Genomic DNA, 15,089 nt, shown 5'->3' on the forward strand with positions numbered 1-15,089 from the left:
CGGTATGCAATACACAGAACACAATTAGTTCACGTACAACAATTTACAGTCGTCATTTAAAACTTTATTATGCAAATATTATTAATATTTCACTGGAGCTTTCTTTTAGTCCTCATGCATAAAAGGTACAGCTTTTTTACCTAGTTAAATTACATTCAGGCTCATTCTCCCACACTTCCCTGGAGTCAGCCAGTGGGCACATGCGTTCACCGATTATGCAACCAATTTGATACACCAAAGATATAATACAACTACTCGAGGAAATATAAACATCTGCGACCGAATAAAAACTTGCAGAGGTCATAAGTAACCATCATAAGCAGCATAGTAGCATGAAGTACACGCTTTAATTTGTGACAACAAATTAATGATCTGATTTATGTAGGAAATACGAGTACTCCCGACTTACCATCACAGTTATTAATAGCTCTGGAAATCTTTGCACCCATGCCAGCCAACATAACACATAAAATTTTCGTCCCTGCGTTGACCTTGCACAGTGGTACTGTTTTAAAACGTGAATGTTGTAATAGTAAATTTGCCTCTATTTTCCATGGAATACATTCCAAGTACACTACAAACGGTGGATAAAGCCTAAAAGAGCTTTAAAAACTGCGTAATAGTAACTTGCAATGGAAATCTTTCGTGTTTGCGCACTAATATTTTCTTTAGAGTGACGTCAAAAAGTAGTTCAAAGATAAATTATTGAATAATGCAGCATCCTGAAATAGCTGTGTTCTGCACGAAAGGCCTTCTTACAGTCTGGATATGGTGAAAATTTTTAAATTGTGATGTGACATCGAAATCATGAACGCATAGCCTAACCCATTGCGCAAAATCCAAGATGGTTGTAAGTCGTGAATTGTGTGTATAGTTTTCTGTACAGTAGTAGCGAGTAACTTTTTTTAATGTTGTACATACGATGTTTCATAGTTTGTAACCTCAACTAATATATGCCCGTGTGGCATGACATAACGTTTCCGCGTTAACAAGTTTTCGTTTCAAGTATGGGCAGCAATGCAGAAATCATGGAATCGGACGGGCCTGTTGCACCACAAGTTCAGTCACCAATTTGCCCAGGTGCGACGAGGTCGGAATTTAATTGCCTGCAAGCCTTGGATGATTCTAAAATAGCAGCAGAAGATACGAACTGCAACTTGACCATCATGCTTTCAGCGCAAAAGATGACATCGGACGAAGAAGGAAGAGGCCCAGCACAACTTTGTTCTCATTTCAAAGAAAAATTAAACCTGAAAGGTGGTCAGGGTGTGAACGGTATCGTTAATGGTTTATCTGTTAATATTGATATACCCAGAGCAGGAGAGATTGAACAGAAGACTGCGTCAATCGAAAAAACAGTGAAATCAGAGCACTCGTCTAGTCATTGTGATAAATGTGAAAATGAGCGTCGGAATAGTGCAAGTACAGACAGTTCGACTGAATCAAATTGTGTAAATAGTCATGAAGACAGTATAGGTAAATCATGTGAAAATGGTGAACATAAGAACGAAAGTATGAGTGATGTAACATCAGAAACTGGAAGTGGAGATGTTGCATATGTATCTTACAAATCGGAGCTGCAAATGCCTGATATTATGAGGCTTATTCAGAAAGACTTGTCGGAACCATATTCCATATATACTTACAGATATTTCATTCACAACTGGCCAAAACTGTGTTTCTTGGTAAGCATAAATGCAAGTAATCTATTTTTTTGTACTGTAAATTATTGTTGTGGCACAGCATTCGTTGGATTGAGCAAGTTATTTGAGTTATGGCATAGAGACTCAGCACATATTGACATGAACTATGCATTTCATCAGCATATCTAAAAGTAGTGTTCTGACCCCCATTTATAGGTATAAATTCTGTTGACTAGTTATTCCATTAGATCACTTTCCAGCTATGTTCTGTTTACATATCACAAACGTAACAACAGTCATGCTATGAAAACATTCATGTGACTATAATAATTTATTCTATTCAGTTGTTTGATTGTTGTTAACATAAGCCACCTTTAGTGTCACCAACATGCACTCACATCATGCAACATTTTACAGAAGACAAATTGCATTTCAGAAACTACAACCCTGAGATGTTCATGATACTTGCCATAATGTAAACAGCCTGTAGCCTATCAAATTAGCTACATACAAATTGCAAATATGCTGCCAATGTGTCTGGGCAATAAATCTATGGTAGTTAGTTAGCCACCTCCGTAAACCTACTTGCTTTGACTGAAATGAAAGAGAGAAAAAGATTTAGAAAAAAAGTGTACTATGATATTGTCGAAATGTCTGTCCATCTGTTTAACCTAGACCATAATATGTAATCATGGCATATGATTTGAGGATCTATTGTTAAAATTCAGTGAGAGCATCTTGATGGGGTGCTAACCATATGCTATTCTGTCACTTTACAACCTTGCTAGTGAATTGTCCAAATGCTGTGGGCTTTGTCACTGCACTAGTCACACAACAAGCAGCTTATTTAGAAATAGCATAGACCAGCTAAGTCCTTGTTTTTAATATTGTTAGGCAAAATTTGCAAACAAAAGCATTTCAAGTCTATTGCAGAGACTTCAGTATTAGCATTGCTTGTCTAGCCTTTGGAGATAAAAAGTAGGTAGAGTTACCTCTGTCTGATTCACATAGCAGACCTGTAGAAAAATGTGCACAGACGTAAGAGTTTGTTATGAACAGTGTGCCTCATATTAGGATATCAGTCATGACGTGGTCATGAGAGAGCACTTGGTTCAGATGTTACGACATTAAATATTTGACTGATGCACAAAAAAAAAATAAGAATTTCAGTTCGGCAGAGGATGCCACTATATGGGAACCTACTGACATATCATCCTGGGAAAGAGTAGTAATCCCTTGGAAGCTTGAAACATTTGTTGTTTAATAAATACAAAAGTACATTTATTATGTTTTTATTAAGTGATTAAGGCTCTAGACTTGAATGTGGAATCAGTTTCAGATTTCGAATCTCCATAATGCCAGCTTGGTTTAGGTTTTGCACTGTTTCTCTAAATCATTACAATCATATGCAGTGAAGGGTTCTTCAAAAATTTAATGCTCAATTTCCTGCTCTATCCTTGTTTATCTGACCCAGTACTTCAGGCCCTTGAACGTTGACAACATCTGCCCTCCCTTGTGTGCAGCCATTTGCATGTCTTGTAATGCAAGACAATGTTTGGGACTACCTTGTGGAGTGAAGATGTAAATTGAAAGCTATCGAACTATTGCAGTGGAATGTATTTACTACTAACTGTCTCCAATGTCCTGTATGCTGATTTGGGGCTTGCATGACATAATTGATGGAAGATATACTTCCAGATATGTTTATTTTAACAATTACTTCTGCTGTTCAATATTTTGATATTCATCTCTGTTGGGTATGCCCACTTGCCTGGATGCCAACAATCATGTGAGCTATTGTTGGTAATACACCATGATCTACATGAGAATTTGATTCTTGATGCTGGGCACATTCTGTTTTCTATTTACATGGTGCTAATGGCTGTGATGTGTAATACATCTGCTCCCTTTGCTTGATGTCTGTTATATACTATTTATTGGCATGTCTCTGGACTTACAGATTATAAGTTCTGAAGGAACAGAATAGGTTAAATTAATTACAGCATACACAGAGGCATTTCCTGTGATCTGTATGGGAATGGAATGGGAAAAAGCCCTAATAACTGGTGCAGTGGCATTTACCCTTTGCCATGCACTTCACTGTAGTCACAGAATGTAGATGTAGGTACTGTATATATGGGGTGTTTATTTTTTTTTATGGGGAGCACACATTCTAAAGAAATGACGTTGGTCACATTTGAATCATACTTGTGTCAAAATGACGTGTGTGTTGGTTCAGTGAAATCTTTTCATATCAGCTATAGAATCATATCTGTTACTAGCTAATACCTTTTTTAAGAGTATGGAATAGTTTTGTGCCAGTGCTGCAGCTATCAAAAATACTATTGTGCACTTCCCTTAATTTAGAACGCCACACTATAAGTGTACAAGTGTCTCATTCAAAGAAATTTGTGACATTCAGTGCTGCCACTTTCAAGTGAATGATGGACATCACAATACATTGTCTCACAGTAAAATTTATTCATAATCTCCCTCTCCGTGTGTGTGTGTGTGTGTGTGTGTGTGTGTGTGTGTGTGTGTGTGTGTGTGTTATAATAAACATTCTACTTAAATAATAGGCTACTGGGCTCACAAAGAGTTTGTTTCATTATTTTGTGTAATCAGCATCAAATGTATATACAGGCTGAATTTCACAACAGCCTGTAAATATTTGATTCCAACTGGAACGTGTTTTAATCGCACCTCTGTAAAGTTCCTTGCAAATTATAGAAGTGTACCTGTTCTTTTATTAAACAAATGGCAGAAGAAAGTAGATTCCATATCGCTGATACGAGATTTTAAATGTGAACAGTTTAGGTTAGGCTTATAGTGCTTGAATTCTAAATGTTCCAGCCAGAAACCTGATTGTTTATCCGCAGAACTTCCCCAAATATCTTGGACTATCTTAGTGAACTAATTTAGCTGAGTTGTATCCATGTAGAACTATGGATGTATCACACAATATTGCAAACATTTTGTCTGAAACGTGCTTAAGAAAATGCTTTGGAAGAAAGAACTGATTGAGAAAATTATAATATGCACATTTCAGTCTCTAATAGGAGATGTCTTTGTAAAGTTGAGTGATAATTCCTTGAAAGCTCCCAGATTTGTGTATAATTCTTGAACAGTTCTCACAGTTGTAGCTAGCAACTGTTCTGCTGTCGTTATCCCAGCAGTCTGCTGATCTTCTTGTCGGATGGATCTTCTTTCTTTCAAGTTAGGCCTTTCCATGCATACCTAACATAAAAAGGCTCTTGTATGCTAGCATTTTCTTCCACCATAACCGTAGTCATTTCTGCAATAACATTGGAAACTTATTGAAAGAGGAGACAATCTGGTGAGTAATGCATCAACAATAACTCCAACAATAGTTTGAATTAATGCAACAGCGATTGAAATCCAACCATTTACATCTGCATCTATATAGATACTCTGCAAGCCACCGTACAATGCATAATGGAGGGTACCCTGTAACACTACTAGTCATTTTGTTTTTTGTTCCACTTGCAAATAGAGTGAGGGAAAAATGTCTGTCTATATGCCTTCATATATGCCCTAATTTCTCTTATCTTATCTTTGTGGTCCTCATGCACAGTGTATGTTGCTGGCAGTAGAATCATTCGACAGTCAGCTTCAAATACCGGTACTCTAAATTTTCTGAACAATGTTTCTCAGAAGACTGTCCCCTTACCTCCAGGGATTCCCATCTGAGGTCCGAAGCATCTCCGTAACACTCACATGTTCTTCAAACCTATCAGTAACAAATCCAGCAGCCCGCCTCTGAAATACAGGGCTATTACAAATGATTGAAGCGATTTCATAAATCCACTGTAGCTCCATTCATTGACATATGGTGACGACACACTACAGATACGTAGAAAAACTCATAAAGTTTTGTTCGGCTGAAGCCGCACTTCAGGTTTCTGCCGTCAGAGCACTCGAGAGCGCAGTGAGACAAAATGGCGATAGGAGCCGAGAAAGCGTATGTCGTGCTTGAAATGCACTCACATCAGTCAGTCATAACAGTGCAACGACACTTCAGGACGAAGTTCAACAAAGATCCACCAACTGCTAACTCCATTTGGCGATGGTATGCGCAGTTTAAAGCTTCTGGATGCCTCTGTAAGAGGAAATCAACGGATCGGCCTGCAGTGAGCAAAGAAACGGTTGAACGCGTGCGGGCAAGTTTCACGCGTAGCCCGCGGAAAATTGGCTCATGCCACAACTGGAGACCGACAGCGCCGACTTCATCTTTCAACAGGATGGTGCTCCGCCGCACTTCCATCATGATGTTCGGCATTTCTTAAACAGGAGATTGGAAAACCGATGGATCGGTCGTGGTGGAGATCATGATTAGCAATTCATGTCATGGCCTCCACGCTCTCCCAGCTTAACCCCATGCGATTTCTTTCTGTGGGGTTATGTGAAAATTCAGTGTTTAAACCTCCTCTACCAAGAAACGTGCCAGAACTGCGAGCTCGCATCAACGATGCTTTCGAATTCATTGATGGGGACATGCTGCGCCGAGTGTGCGAGGAACTTGATTATCGGCTTGATGTCTGCCGAATCACTCAAGGGGCACATATCGAACATTTGTGAATGCCTAAAAAAACTTTTTGAGTTTTTGTATGTGTGTGCAAAGCATTGTGAAAATATCTCAAATAATAAAGTTATTGTAGAGCTGTGAAATCGCTTCAATCATTTGTAATAACCCTGTACTTCGATTTATTCCTTTAATCTGGTGTGGTATGGATCTCAAACACTTGAGCAGTACTCAAGAATAGGTCGCACCAACGTCCCATATGCAGTCTCTTTACAGCTGAACCATTCTTTACCCCAATATAATGAAAAGAGAGTGCAAATGGCTGTTTTAGTGCTCTAAAATTTAAATAAGTATCAACTGTTTGAAAGTACAGACTAGTTATTGGACATGCATTTATTATAGCACAGCCAAGCAGTGATCATGAGTGAGAAGCTATACCAAATAACATTAGCACTCATAAATATTTCCAGTAGAAAAGAGCAAACGAGAAATAATGAAGACATATTGTCATTCTTGCTAACACTTCCCAGAAAAGAAAAAGTAAATAGGTGTTGTCCAGATGCTAATCTCAACTAGTCCAACTTTTTTCGTAGGTTTTCACTCATGTAATTCTTTCAGAACACATACTTCACAAAGAATGTTTCATAATGGAGTAACATTTGTGCCTTCTCTTTAAATGGTCATTCATTAAATACAAAATGAAATGGCTGATTTTTCTCACATACACATAACATACCTGCTGTATGACGAGGACATTCTATGGATCGTAAGCCGAAATACTTACCTCTCCTACATCATCATATAATTACTCAACTGTTGTTTCCTAATGTTTCACATACATACAACAGCATGTGATATAGATGCTTTATGAATGTATATTTTGTTAACTATGTCTAGTCTGAGATTCCACTGTTTAACACAATGTCTTAGTTTTTACAAGCATTTTTGCATGTTAAAGTGGCAATGTTTGGGTTGAAAGATAATTCAGTTCAGTGACTTCTGACAGAAAATGAAAGAGAATTACTTTTTTATTGTTGCCTGATGAAGTGATTGTGGAACACATGCAGATTTGTCTAATTCAAAGCCAGATGACAATTTTTCTGTTCCAAAAATATTTATACTGTGCCTGATTAAAAGTGCAGTTTGTCCACAGTAACTTGACAAATTTACTGGCGCTACCAGTCAGAAAGAAAATTGGCACTAGTTGAAAGACATTTGTCTCCAACAGCTGCCAATGTTAAGAAGCTCATAGGTGTGAAGTATTAGTGTACACACTGACAGGCACAAACCATGTTTAAAGGTGCCAGCACTGCTGCAAGCAGCTGTTGCCGTCCCTTCATTGCACCATTCCCTCCTTCCACATCAGTCTTAACACAGTTGCAAGGCACACGTCCCACCATTCGCAACGGTCACTGTGCAGATTGTCAACTTATCGTGGACAAACTGTAGTCTGAAATGCCACAAGCCTACTAAAACAGAGCCATTAGTTGACTTTGAATTGTCTTTGAAGAGAAAATAATGGTGGTTATAGTCAAAAAAATAATCTGTGGTAAAATGTTCTTATGCTAGAGGGAGCCAAAACATCGTCACACATATAAAAAGATTGAAAAAGTGTTTCCAAGTAACGTTGAGGCAATAAATAATATCAACAGGACCATAGTAACCGTGTGGTGAGCACTAACATAAAAAAGGGATTTCAAAAAGAAGCAATGCTTAGAATGGAGATCAAGCTTTAAGTTGTTACATTTTGCTTTTACTTTTATCACATAAAAATTTAGAAATTGTCATTTTGAGTAACTAAGTTAAAACTGTTTGGAGCTAAAGTGCACTTGCCTACTACATGTGCACAATTGCATTAGACACACTTGAAGAGTGTCTCTACCTTTGTCAGTTATTGAAGAATTGAGGGGATATTAAGCCCGAGATCTTCACCCATATAAAAGTAGAAGGGAGGACATTTGTAAGAAACTTTGTCATTAAGTCTAAAACACCGGTGTCAGGGGAGAGGGAGAGTTTTCAATCAGTGTGTGTGTTCCTTTTATCTTATACCTGTGAATCATGAATATTAGTCAAATTGATAAAAAGGAAACACAGAAATGAGTATAAATATAAGAGGATTAAATAGTTTGTGGTGTAGTGGACAGTGATTTCTTGCTGTGCATATGGATCTATTTGTTTATGAGCATGTGGTACATTCAAAAATGCAACTCATGATGAGACTAAACCTTTGTAAATTTAGGATTAGCACTTTCTTTTATTGACACTTTCAACTTGTGCATGTATCTGATTTTTCTCCTCAACCTTGTGGTGGGCAGCAGGATGGTTTAATGACAATCTTTCCTGGACTTGCCATTTTATTTGCCAGTATGTTTCTGACATGAGTTATCATAAATGCCCACTCCATCTGTTCAGTTTCTCTTCAGTGACTGCCAGTAAAGTAAATTCCTCTTTTGTGTTTCTAAATATCCTTTCCTTGTTCATCAATTTCTTGAGGATTTGTGCAGCATTCAGCAACAGTGTCACGTCTCAAATGCCTCTAGTCAGGTCTTATGCTCCTTCAGTGAGGTTCAGGTGTCTGATCTGTAGTTGCCACACTTCAAATTAAACTTCGCATAAAAAAAATTTTCCTCTTTTAAAGACAGGTTCATATACATTAGCGGATTATACTTTTCACTTAATATTATTTTGGTCTGCATAATCCTAGTGTGGACATCTGTTTTATATATTCCATAAGAAGAATGTGGCTTCTCAAGTACCTGAATCTGGTAACTTGTGCTAGTTATTCCCCTGCTAGTTATTCCCTTTGGCATCAGACTATAATGTTTACTCCTTTTAGCATACACATTCATTGCCTTACTTTTTGTAGTCATTATTTTCAGCCGACATTTTTCATGTAATAAGTCATTCTTATATTTAGTGAAGATTCAAAGTCTTTTCATTCATTCATGTCCCTTGGATACCATCATGAAGGGAAACCTTCAGGTGTGAAACAAGTCAATTTATACATTAACAAAAGACGAAGAAATCATAGAAGCTAAGTCTTTCTCATTTTCTTCTTTTACTCTTGCCCTTTTGCAAAAAAAAAAAATCAATTTATTTTAATACCACCGGTCTTTTGGATTTGAAATTATGTAATTACCTTTTTCATAAGTATGCAGTGGTGACAAATTGAATCTAAACCATCTCTGGATGTTGGCCTCCCAGAGGCTGATTTGCGGGCAGTCCTCCGCCGAAAAGTTTTTGCGCTTTGGGACGCTGAATGGCGTGATCGGATTACACCCAATAAACTCCGTGCCATTAAGGAGACGACGACTGTGTGGCGGTCCTCCATGCGAGCCAACCGCAGGGACTCAGTCGTCCTTTGTCGGCTCCGCATTGGCCACTCCCGGCTAACACACAGTTATTTACTGCGCCAGGAGGACCCTCCTGTATGTCGCTGCGGGGCGGCTTTGACGGTGGCCCACATTCTGTTGGCCTGCCCCCTTTTAGCTGTGGTCAGGCAGACATTTGCACTGCCTGATACGCTCCCTGCCGTTTTATCCGATGACCCTGTTATGGCTGCCTTAGTTTTACGTTTTATTCGGGCAGGGAGTTTTTATTCTTTCCTCTGAGTGTTTCTGTTTTATTTTATTTTTTCTTTTGATTCTGGCCTTTGGCCTATGATTTTACACTGATCTTTTAATGTGTTTCTAAGTGGTTGGCTTTTCCTTTTTTATTTCTATGGTCGGCCAACCACTGTCACACTCTGTGTGGTTTTAGTTCGTTTTGTCTTGTCCTTGTCTCCGTTTCTTTTGTTCTGTATCGTCTGTGTCTATTCTGTTCCTCGTTTTTATTCTCTGTGGATGTTCTTTGTCTTTGGAAAAAGGGACCGATGACCGTAGCAGTCTGGTCCCTTTCATCCCCCAAACCAACCAACCAACCAACAAATTGAATCTTTGACTTACTCCTTAGTCCCTCTATTTCCTTCTTTCTCTTTCCCCATTAGTGTCAGTTGGTTCTTGTGCACCAAACTGATAAAGGATTTTCCTACAGTTTTTGAACTACTTTAAAATTCTTTAGAGCATTAAGCAGCACATTGGAGTTGACACTGTCAGATGCCTTTTTTTGTTTGAAGGAGACAGACTGGCTGGAGTTGTGAAGTAGCTCTCACGTTACTTTGAATAAAGTGCTCCCTGCTAACACATTGATTGCTCCTCCAGGAAGAAGCCTCTCCAGTACGCATTGTTTACAACACACCACTTAAGATGTGCTACATTTTAGTTAGTTGCACTTTATTGGCAAACAAGAGGGCATTCCTCAATTAGCTGTGGAGGTGCCTTTGATTTGTCTGATAGTAGGACAAGTGTGGTGCAAGTTTGTGTAATGTCATAACTCCTCTCTAAATAGATATTGAGATGTGTCAGAGTGGCTGGCTCTTTTCCGTTCACATGTCAGTGCTGAATTAACCACGCGCGTCGGAAGATAGGATTTAAGTACTTGCTATTGAGAATAATTTTAACATTATAGTTTTATGAAAGATGAAGATGTGTGCAGGCTTGTATGTATACATTGTGTGTGTATGTTGGCAGTGCCTGCTGTAAGCAGTTGTGGAAAACTATAACGGTAGAACAGCTGATTTGTGTAGTCAGTGATGTAATGTTTTCACTTCAACTGTGGGGAATAAGTATTTACTTACTAGGTGCTAGTGTGATGATATACAGAATTTTCACAAAGCAATTCTATGCTGGCACAGATACACACTGTAAGTAATTGAGCACTGAGTTTTCATTTTCTGCTTTTTCCACATCTTGGTGTTTATATAATGATACTTGTCAGTTTTCAAGTTAATATGGGACGCCAGCTAAGCTATAGATCAGTCTTGTTACAACAAGTAAGGTTTTCGAATTTGTTGACGTCACAAATCCATAACCAAATTGACACCATCAAACCTAATGTAGACTTGACTTTGGGCCATGCTACTTATGTTTGTCATTTCAACCAAGATTTCAGTTCACATTGTAGGCTTCACCATGGGAGGAACGAAAGGCTATGAATGACAGCAAGATGTATTCGCCCTGGTATCTAGTCTGTATGAGAGCTGATGGGGAATCTTTTGTGTTCATGAAACCACAGTTCTTTGTAGAGCATTTAGAGGACAAGTTTGAGAAGGTGGAGGGCTTGTCAAAAATGCGGTCTGGGTCAGTCTTGATAAAAACAGCATCCTCTGCCCAGTCACGGGCATTACTCGCTTGTAAGAAGCTGGGGGGGGGGGGGTGTTTCTGATACTGTCACACCCCATAATATAAGCTTAAATATGGTCCAGGGCATTATCTTCCACAGGGACCTTCTTTTACAGTCGGATGACGAGCTGCACGCTAGGTTAGAGCGACGAGGTGTCCCTTTCGTTTGGCGCTTCCACCAGGGTCCGAGGAATAATCAGGTCACCACCAGTACCTTCATCTTGGCCTTCAAGGGTGAGACATTACCCGAGAAGGTGAAGGTGATGGTCTACTGCTGTGATGTCAAGCCAATATATCCCTCCCAAATGCGGTGCTTCAAGTGTTGGGAGTTCGGCCATATGTCTTCCCGCTGTGCTTCCAGCCTCATATGTCGCAATTGTGGTGGTCCATCCCATCCCGATACTCCATGAGCCCCGCCTCCCATCTGTGTCAACTGCAGAGAGCACCATCCCCCTTGTTTGCTGGACTGTAAGATTCTACAGAAGGAATGGGAAACAATGGAATAAGAGACCCTGGACGGACTGACCATCGCTGAGGCTAAACAGAAATTTGAACGAGATCATCCTGTGCGTCATCTTATACTGTCACTCCTGTTACTGCTCCATCCATTGCAGCACCACATACAGTCAGCTCTCAGAGGCGAAGGCCTACACTTGCACACTTGCCCCCTTGATGGTTGGGTGGGGGGGGGGGGGGGCGTGGCACTTCCCTCCCTGTTGCTCCTGCACCAACTACCTCGGGAGCAGCACCCCCCCTCCCCCCCAACCATCGGGAACACCAGTCCTAGGAAGGGATCCCTTGGGTAACTCCCTTCCCAGGTTCCTACCAGTGGCAAACCAGACACCCGCTAGGGGGTGAAGAAGCCCCAGGTAGCTGGTCGAAGACCCCTAAGACCAAGGAAATTGCGATGGCACCCACTCTACCGCTACCTAAAAGCTCTGCGTCTGAAGCTGAGGACCTAGATCTCACTGGTCCCTCAGACATGATGGATGTCGCTCCCGTCGGTACTCCATCGGTGGTAGCAGGTGACCAAGCAGCGTACTTTGCCTCCTCGGACCCTTCACGCCTTTCTCGGTCATGGACAGTGTCATCCTCCAGTGGAACTGCATCGGTTTTTTCCACCATCTTGCTAAGCTCCAACAACTTCTCAGCCTTCACTCTTTCCTCCGCATTGCTCTTCAGGAAACTTGGTTTCTGGCGATGCGAACCCCCGCCCTCCATGGCTATCGGGCTTATTATAAGAACCGGGCAGCTTATGAGAGGGTATCTGGTGGAGTCTGCATCTACGTCCTTCACTCTCTTTACGTCGCGTCTGTCCCTCTACAAACACCTTTAAAGGCTGTCGCTGTTCAGATGTGGATGCCTCGTGTTGTTACTGTCTGCAGTCTCTTATCTTCCACCGGATGGTGATGTCCCACAGCATGTCCTGGCTGCACTGATAGCCCAATTGCTGCTACCTTTTCTGTTACTGGGCGACTTTAATGCCCATAACCCTCTGTGGGGGAGGGGGGGGGTCAGTGGCAACAGGCCGAGGCAGCATCATTGAGCAATTATTGGCACAGCTCGACCTTTCTCTTTTAAATACTGTTGCCTTCACACATTTCAGTGTGGCGCATGGCACATAATCAGCCATCGACCTTTCGATCTGCGGCCCTAGCCTGTTACCATCTGTCCAGTGGAGTGTGCGTGACGACTTGTGCAGTAGTGACCACTTTCCAATCTTTCTGTCACTGCCACAGTGTCACTCTTCTGGGCACCCCTGCAGATGAGCTATGAATAAGACTGACTAGGACTTCTTCACCTCCAATGCCACTATTGAGCCACTTTCCAATGATGCCATTGAAACAGTGGTTCACTCGGTCACCACCAGCACGCAGAATCTGCCATTCCTTGTTCTTCTAGGTCCCCTCGGCAGAGGACTGTGCCTTGGTGGTCACCCGAGATTGCTGAGGCGATTAAAGATTGCAGGCGGGCACTCCAGCATCACAAGTGGCATCTCTCATTGGCACACCTCATTGCCTTTAAACAGCTCCATGCGCGAGCCCGCCGCCTCATTCGCCAATGCAAGCAGGAGTGCTGGGAAAGGTATGTGTCCACCATTGGCTTCCGTACCTCTCCCACGATTAGGCGACTCTATGGCTATCGGACCCCCGGCAGCATACCTGCGCTTTCACTGAACGGAGCAGTCTGTACTGACTCCGACACAATTGCAAATTGGTTAGCAGAGCATTTTGCTCATAGTTCTACTTCTGCGAATCACCCATTGGCCTTCTGCTCTCTCAAGAGCGGTTGGAACGTCAGAGCATTTCATTTCACATGTGGCACCCTGAATTGTACAATGCTCCTTTCAGTGAGTGGGAATTCCAAAGTGCCATAGCCGCTTGCTCTGATACGGCTCCCGGGCCAGATCGCATCCACTGTCAGATGCTCAAACACCTCTCAGTGGACTGCCAGCGACGCCTCCTAGACCTTTTCAACTGTATCTGGGTAGAGGGTGAGTTCCCGTTACAATGGTGGGAAAGCATCATAATCCCCATGTTGAAACCTGGCAAGAACCCACTGGAGGTGGATGCTATCTCCCCATTAGCCTCACCAATGTTCTTTGCAAGTTGCTCGAACACATGGTGAGCCGGAGGTTGAGTTGGCTGCTTGAGTCTCGGGGCCTTCTGGCTCTGGGTGGCTTCTGGGTGGGTTCTGTAAGGGCCGCTCTGCCACCAATAATCTGGTGTGCCTGGAGTCTGCCATCCATACAGCCTTTGCCCGCCGTTAGCATCCGGTCACCGCATTTTTGACATGCGGAAGGTATACGATACGACTTGGCGACATCACATCCTCTCTATGCTTCATGCTTGGGGTCTTCGTCTTTGGGGTCCGCTCCCGATTTTCATACAAAATTTTCTGTCGCTTCATTCATTCCGCGTGCAAGTTGCAGCGTTCAATAGTTCCTCCAGAGTTCAGGAGAATGGGGTAACACAAGGATCTGTCTTAAGTGTCTGCCTCTTTTTAATTGCAATTAATGGGCTCGCTGTGGCGGTGGGAACGTGTGTCTCAGCTTTCTTGTATGCTGACGACTTTTCCTTATACTTTAGCTCCACTGGCATTGCAGCTGCTGAACGGCAGCTGCAGGGCGCTATCTGCAAGGTACAGTCTTTGGCTGTAGCGCATGGCTTCCAGTTTTTGGTTGCCAAGACCTGCGTTATGCATTTCTTGCCAGTGACGCACTGTTCACCTTGAGCCACTGCTTTATCTTACTGTTCACCCTGAGCCTCGGCTTTATCTTGACGGCGAACCTCTTGCTGTGGTGGAGCTGCATTGGGTTTTGGGATTGGTTTTTGATACCTGGTTGACTTGGCTCCCTCATATTTGGCAGCTTAAACAGACGTGCTGGTGGCATCTTAATGCTCTTCGTTGCTTGAGTCACACCAGCTGGAGTGCCGATCGATCTACCCTTCTATGGCTGTACCAGGCGTTAATTCAGTCCCGTCTAGATTATGGGAGCCTGGCTTACGGTTTGGCATCTCCTTCCGCATTGCAATTGCTTGACCCCATCCTTCACAGCGGGATCCGACTTGCCACTGGAGCTTTCCATACCAGCCCTGTCAACAGCATACTTGTGGAGGCAGGTGTCCTTCCATTGCGCTTCCGGTGCCAATGATTACTGGCCGCTTATGCTGCACACATTTT

The 15,089-nt window shown here is 41.9% G+C and overlaps 1 protein-coding gene across 1 annotated transcript in view; it reads left to right on the top strand.

Moving 5' to 3' along the window:
• The first annotated feature begins 470 nt into the window (after nucleotides 1-470).
• The window catches only part of LOC126106345 (N-alpha-acetyltransferase 30), a 79,897-nt gene continuing 65,278 nt past the window's right edge, over nucleotides 471-15,089 (top strand). The window contains exon 1 of the mRNA XM_049912596.1: nucleotides 471-1,685. Coding sequence (XP_049768553.1) covers nucleotides 1,008-1,685 — 678 coding nt within the window. The 5' untranslated portion in view covers nucleotides 471-1,007. The remainder of the gene's footprint in view (nucleotides 1,686-15,089) is intronic.

Source organism: Schistocerca cancellata, chromosome 10 (assembly GCF_023864275.1).
Source record: "Schistocerca cancellata isolate TAMUIC-IGC-003103 chromosome 10, iqSchCanc2.1, whole genome shotgun sequence".
Taxonomy (NCBI): domain Eukaryota; kingdom Metazoa; phylum Arthropoda; class Insecta; order Orthoptera; family Acrididae; genus Schistocerca; species Schistocerca cancellata.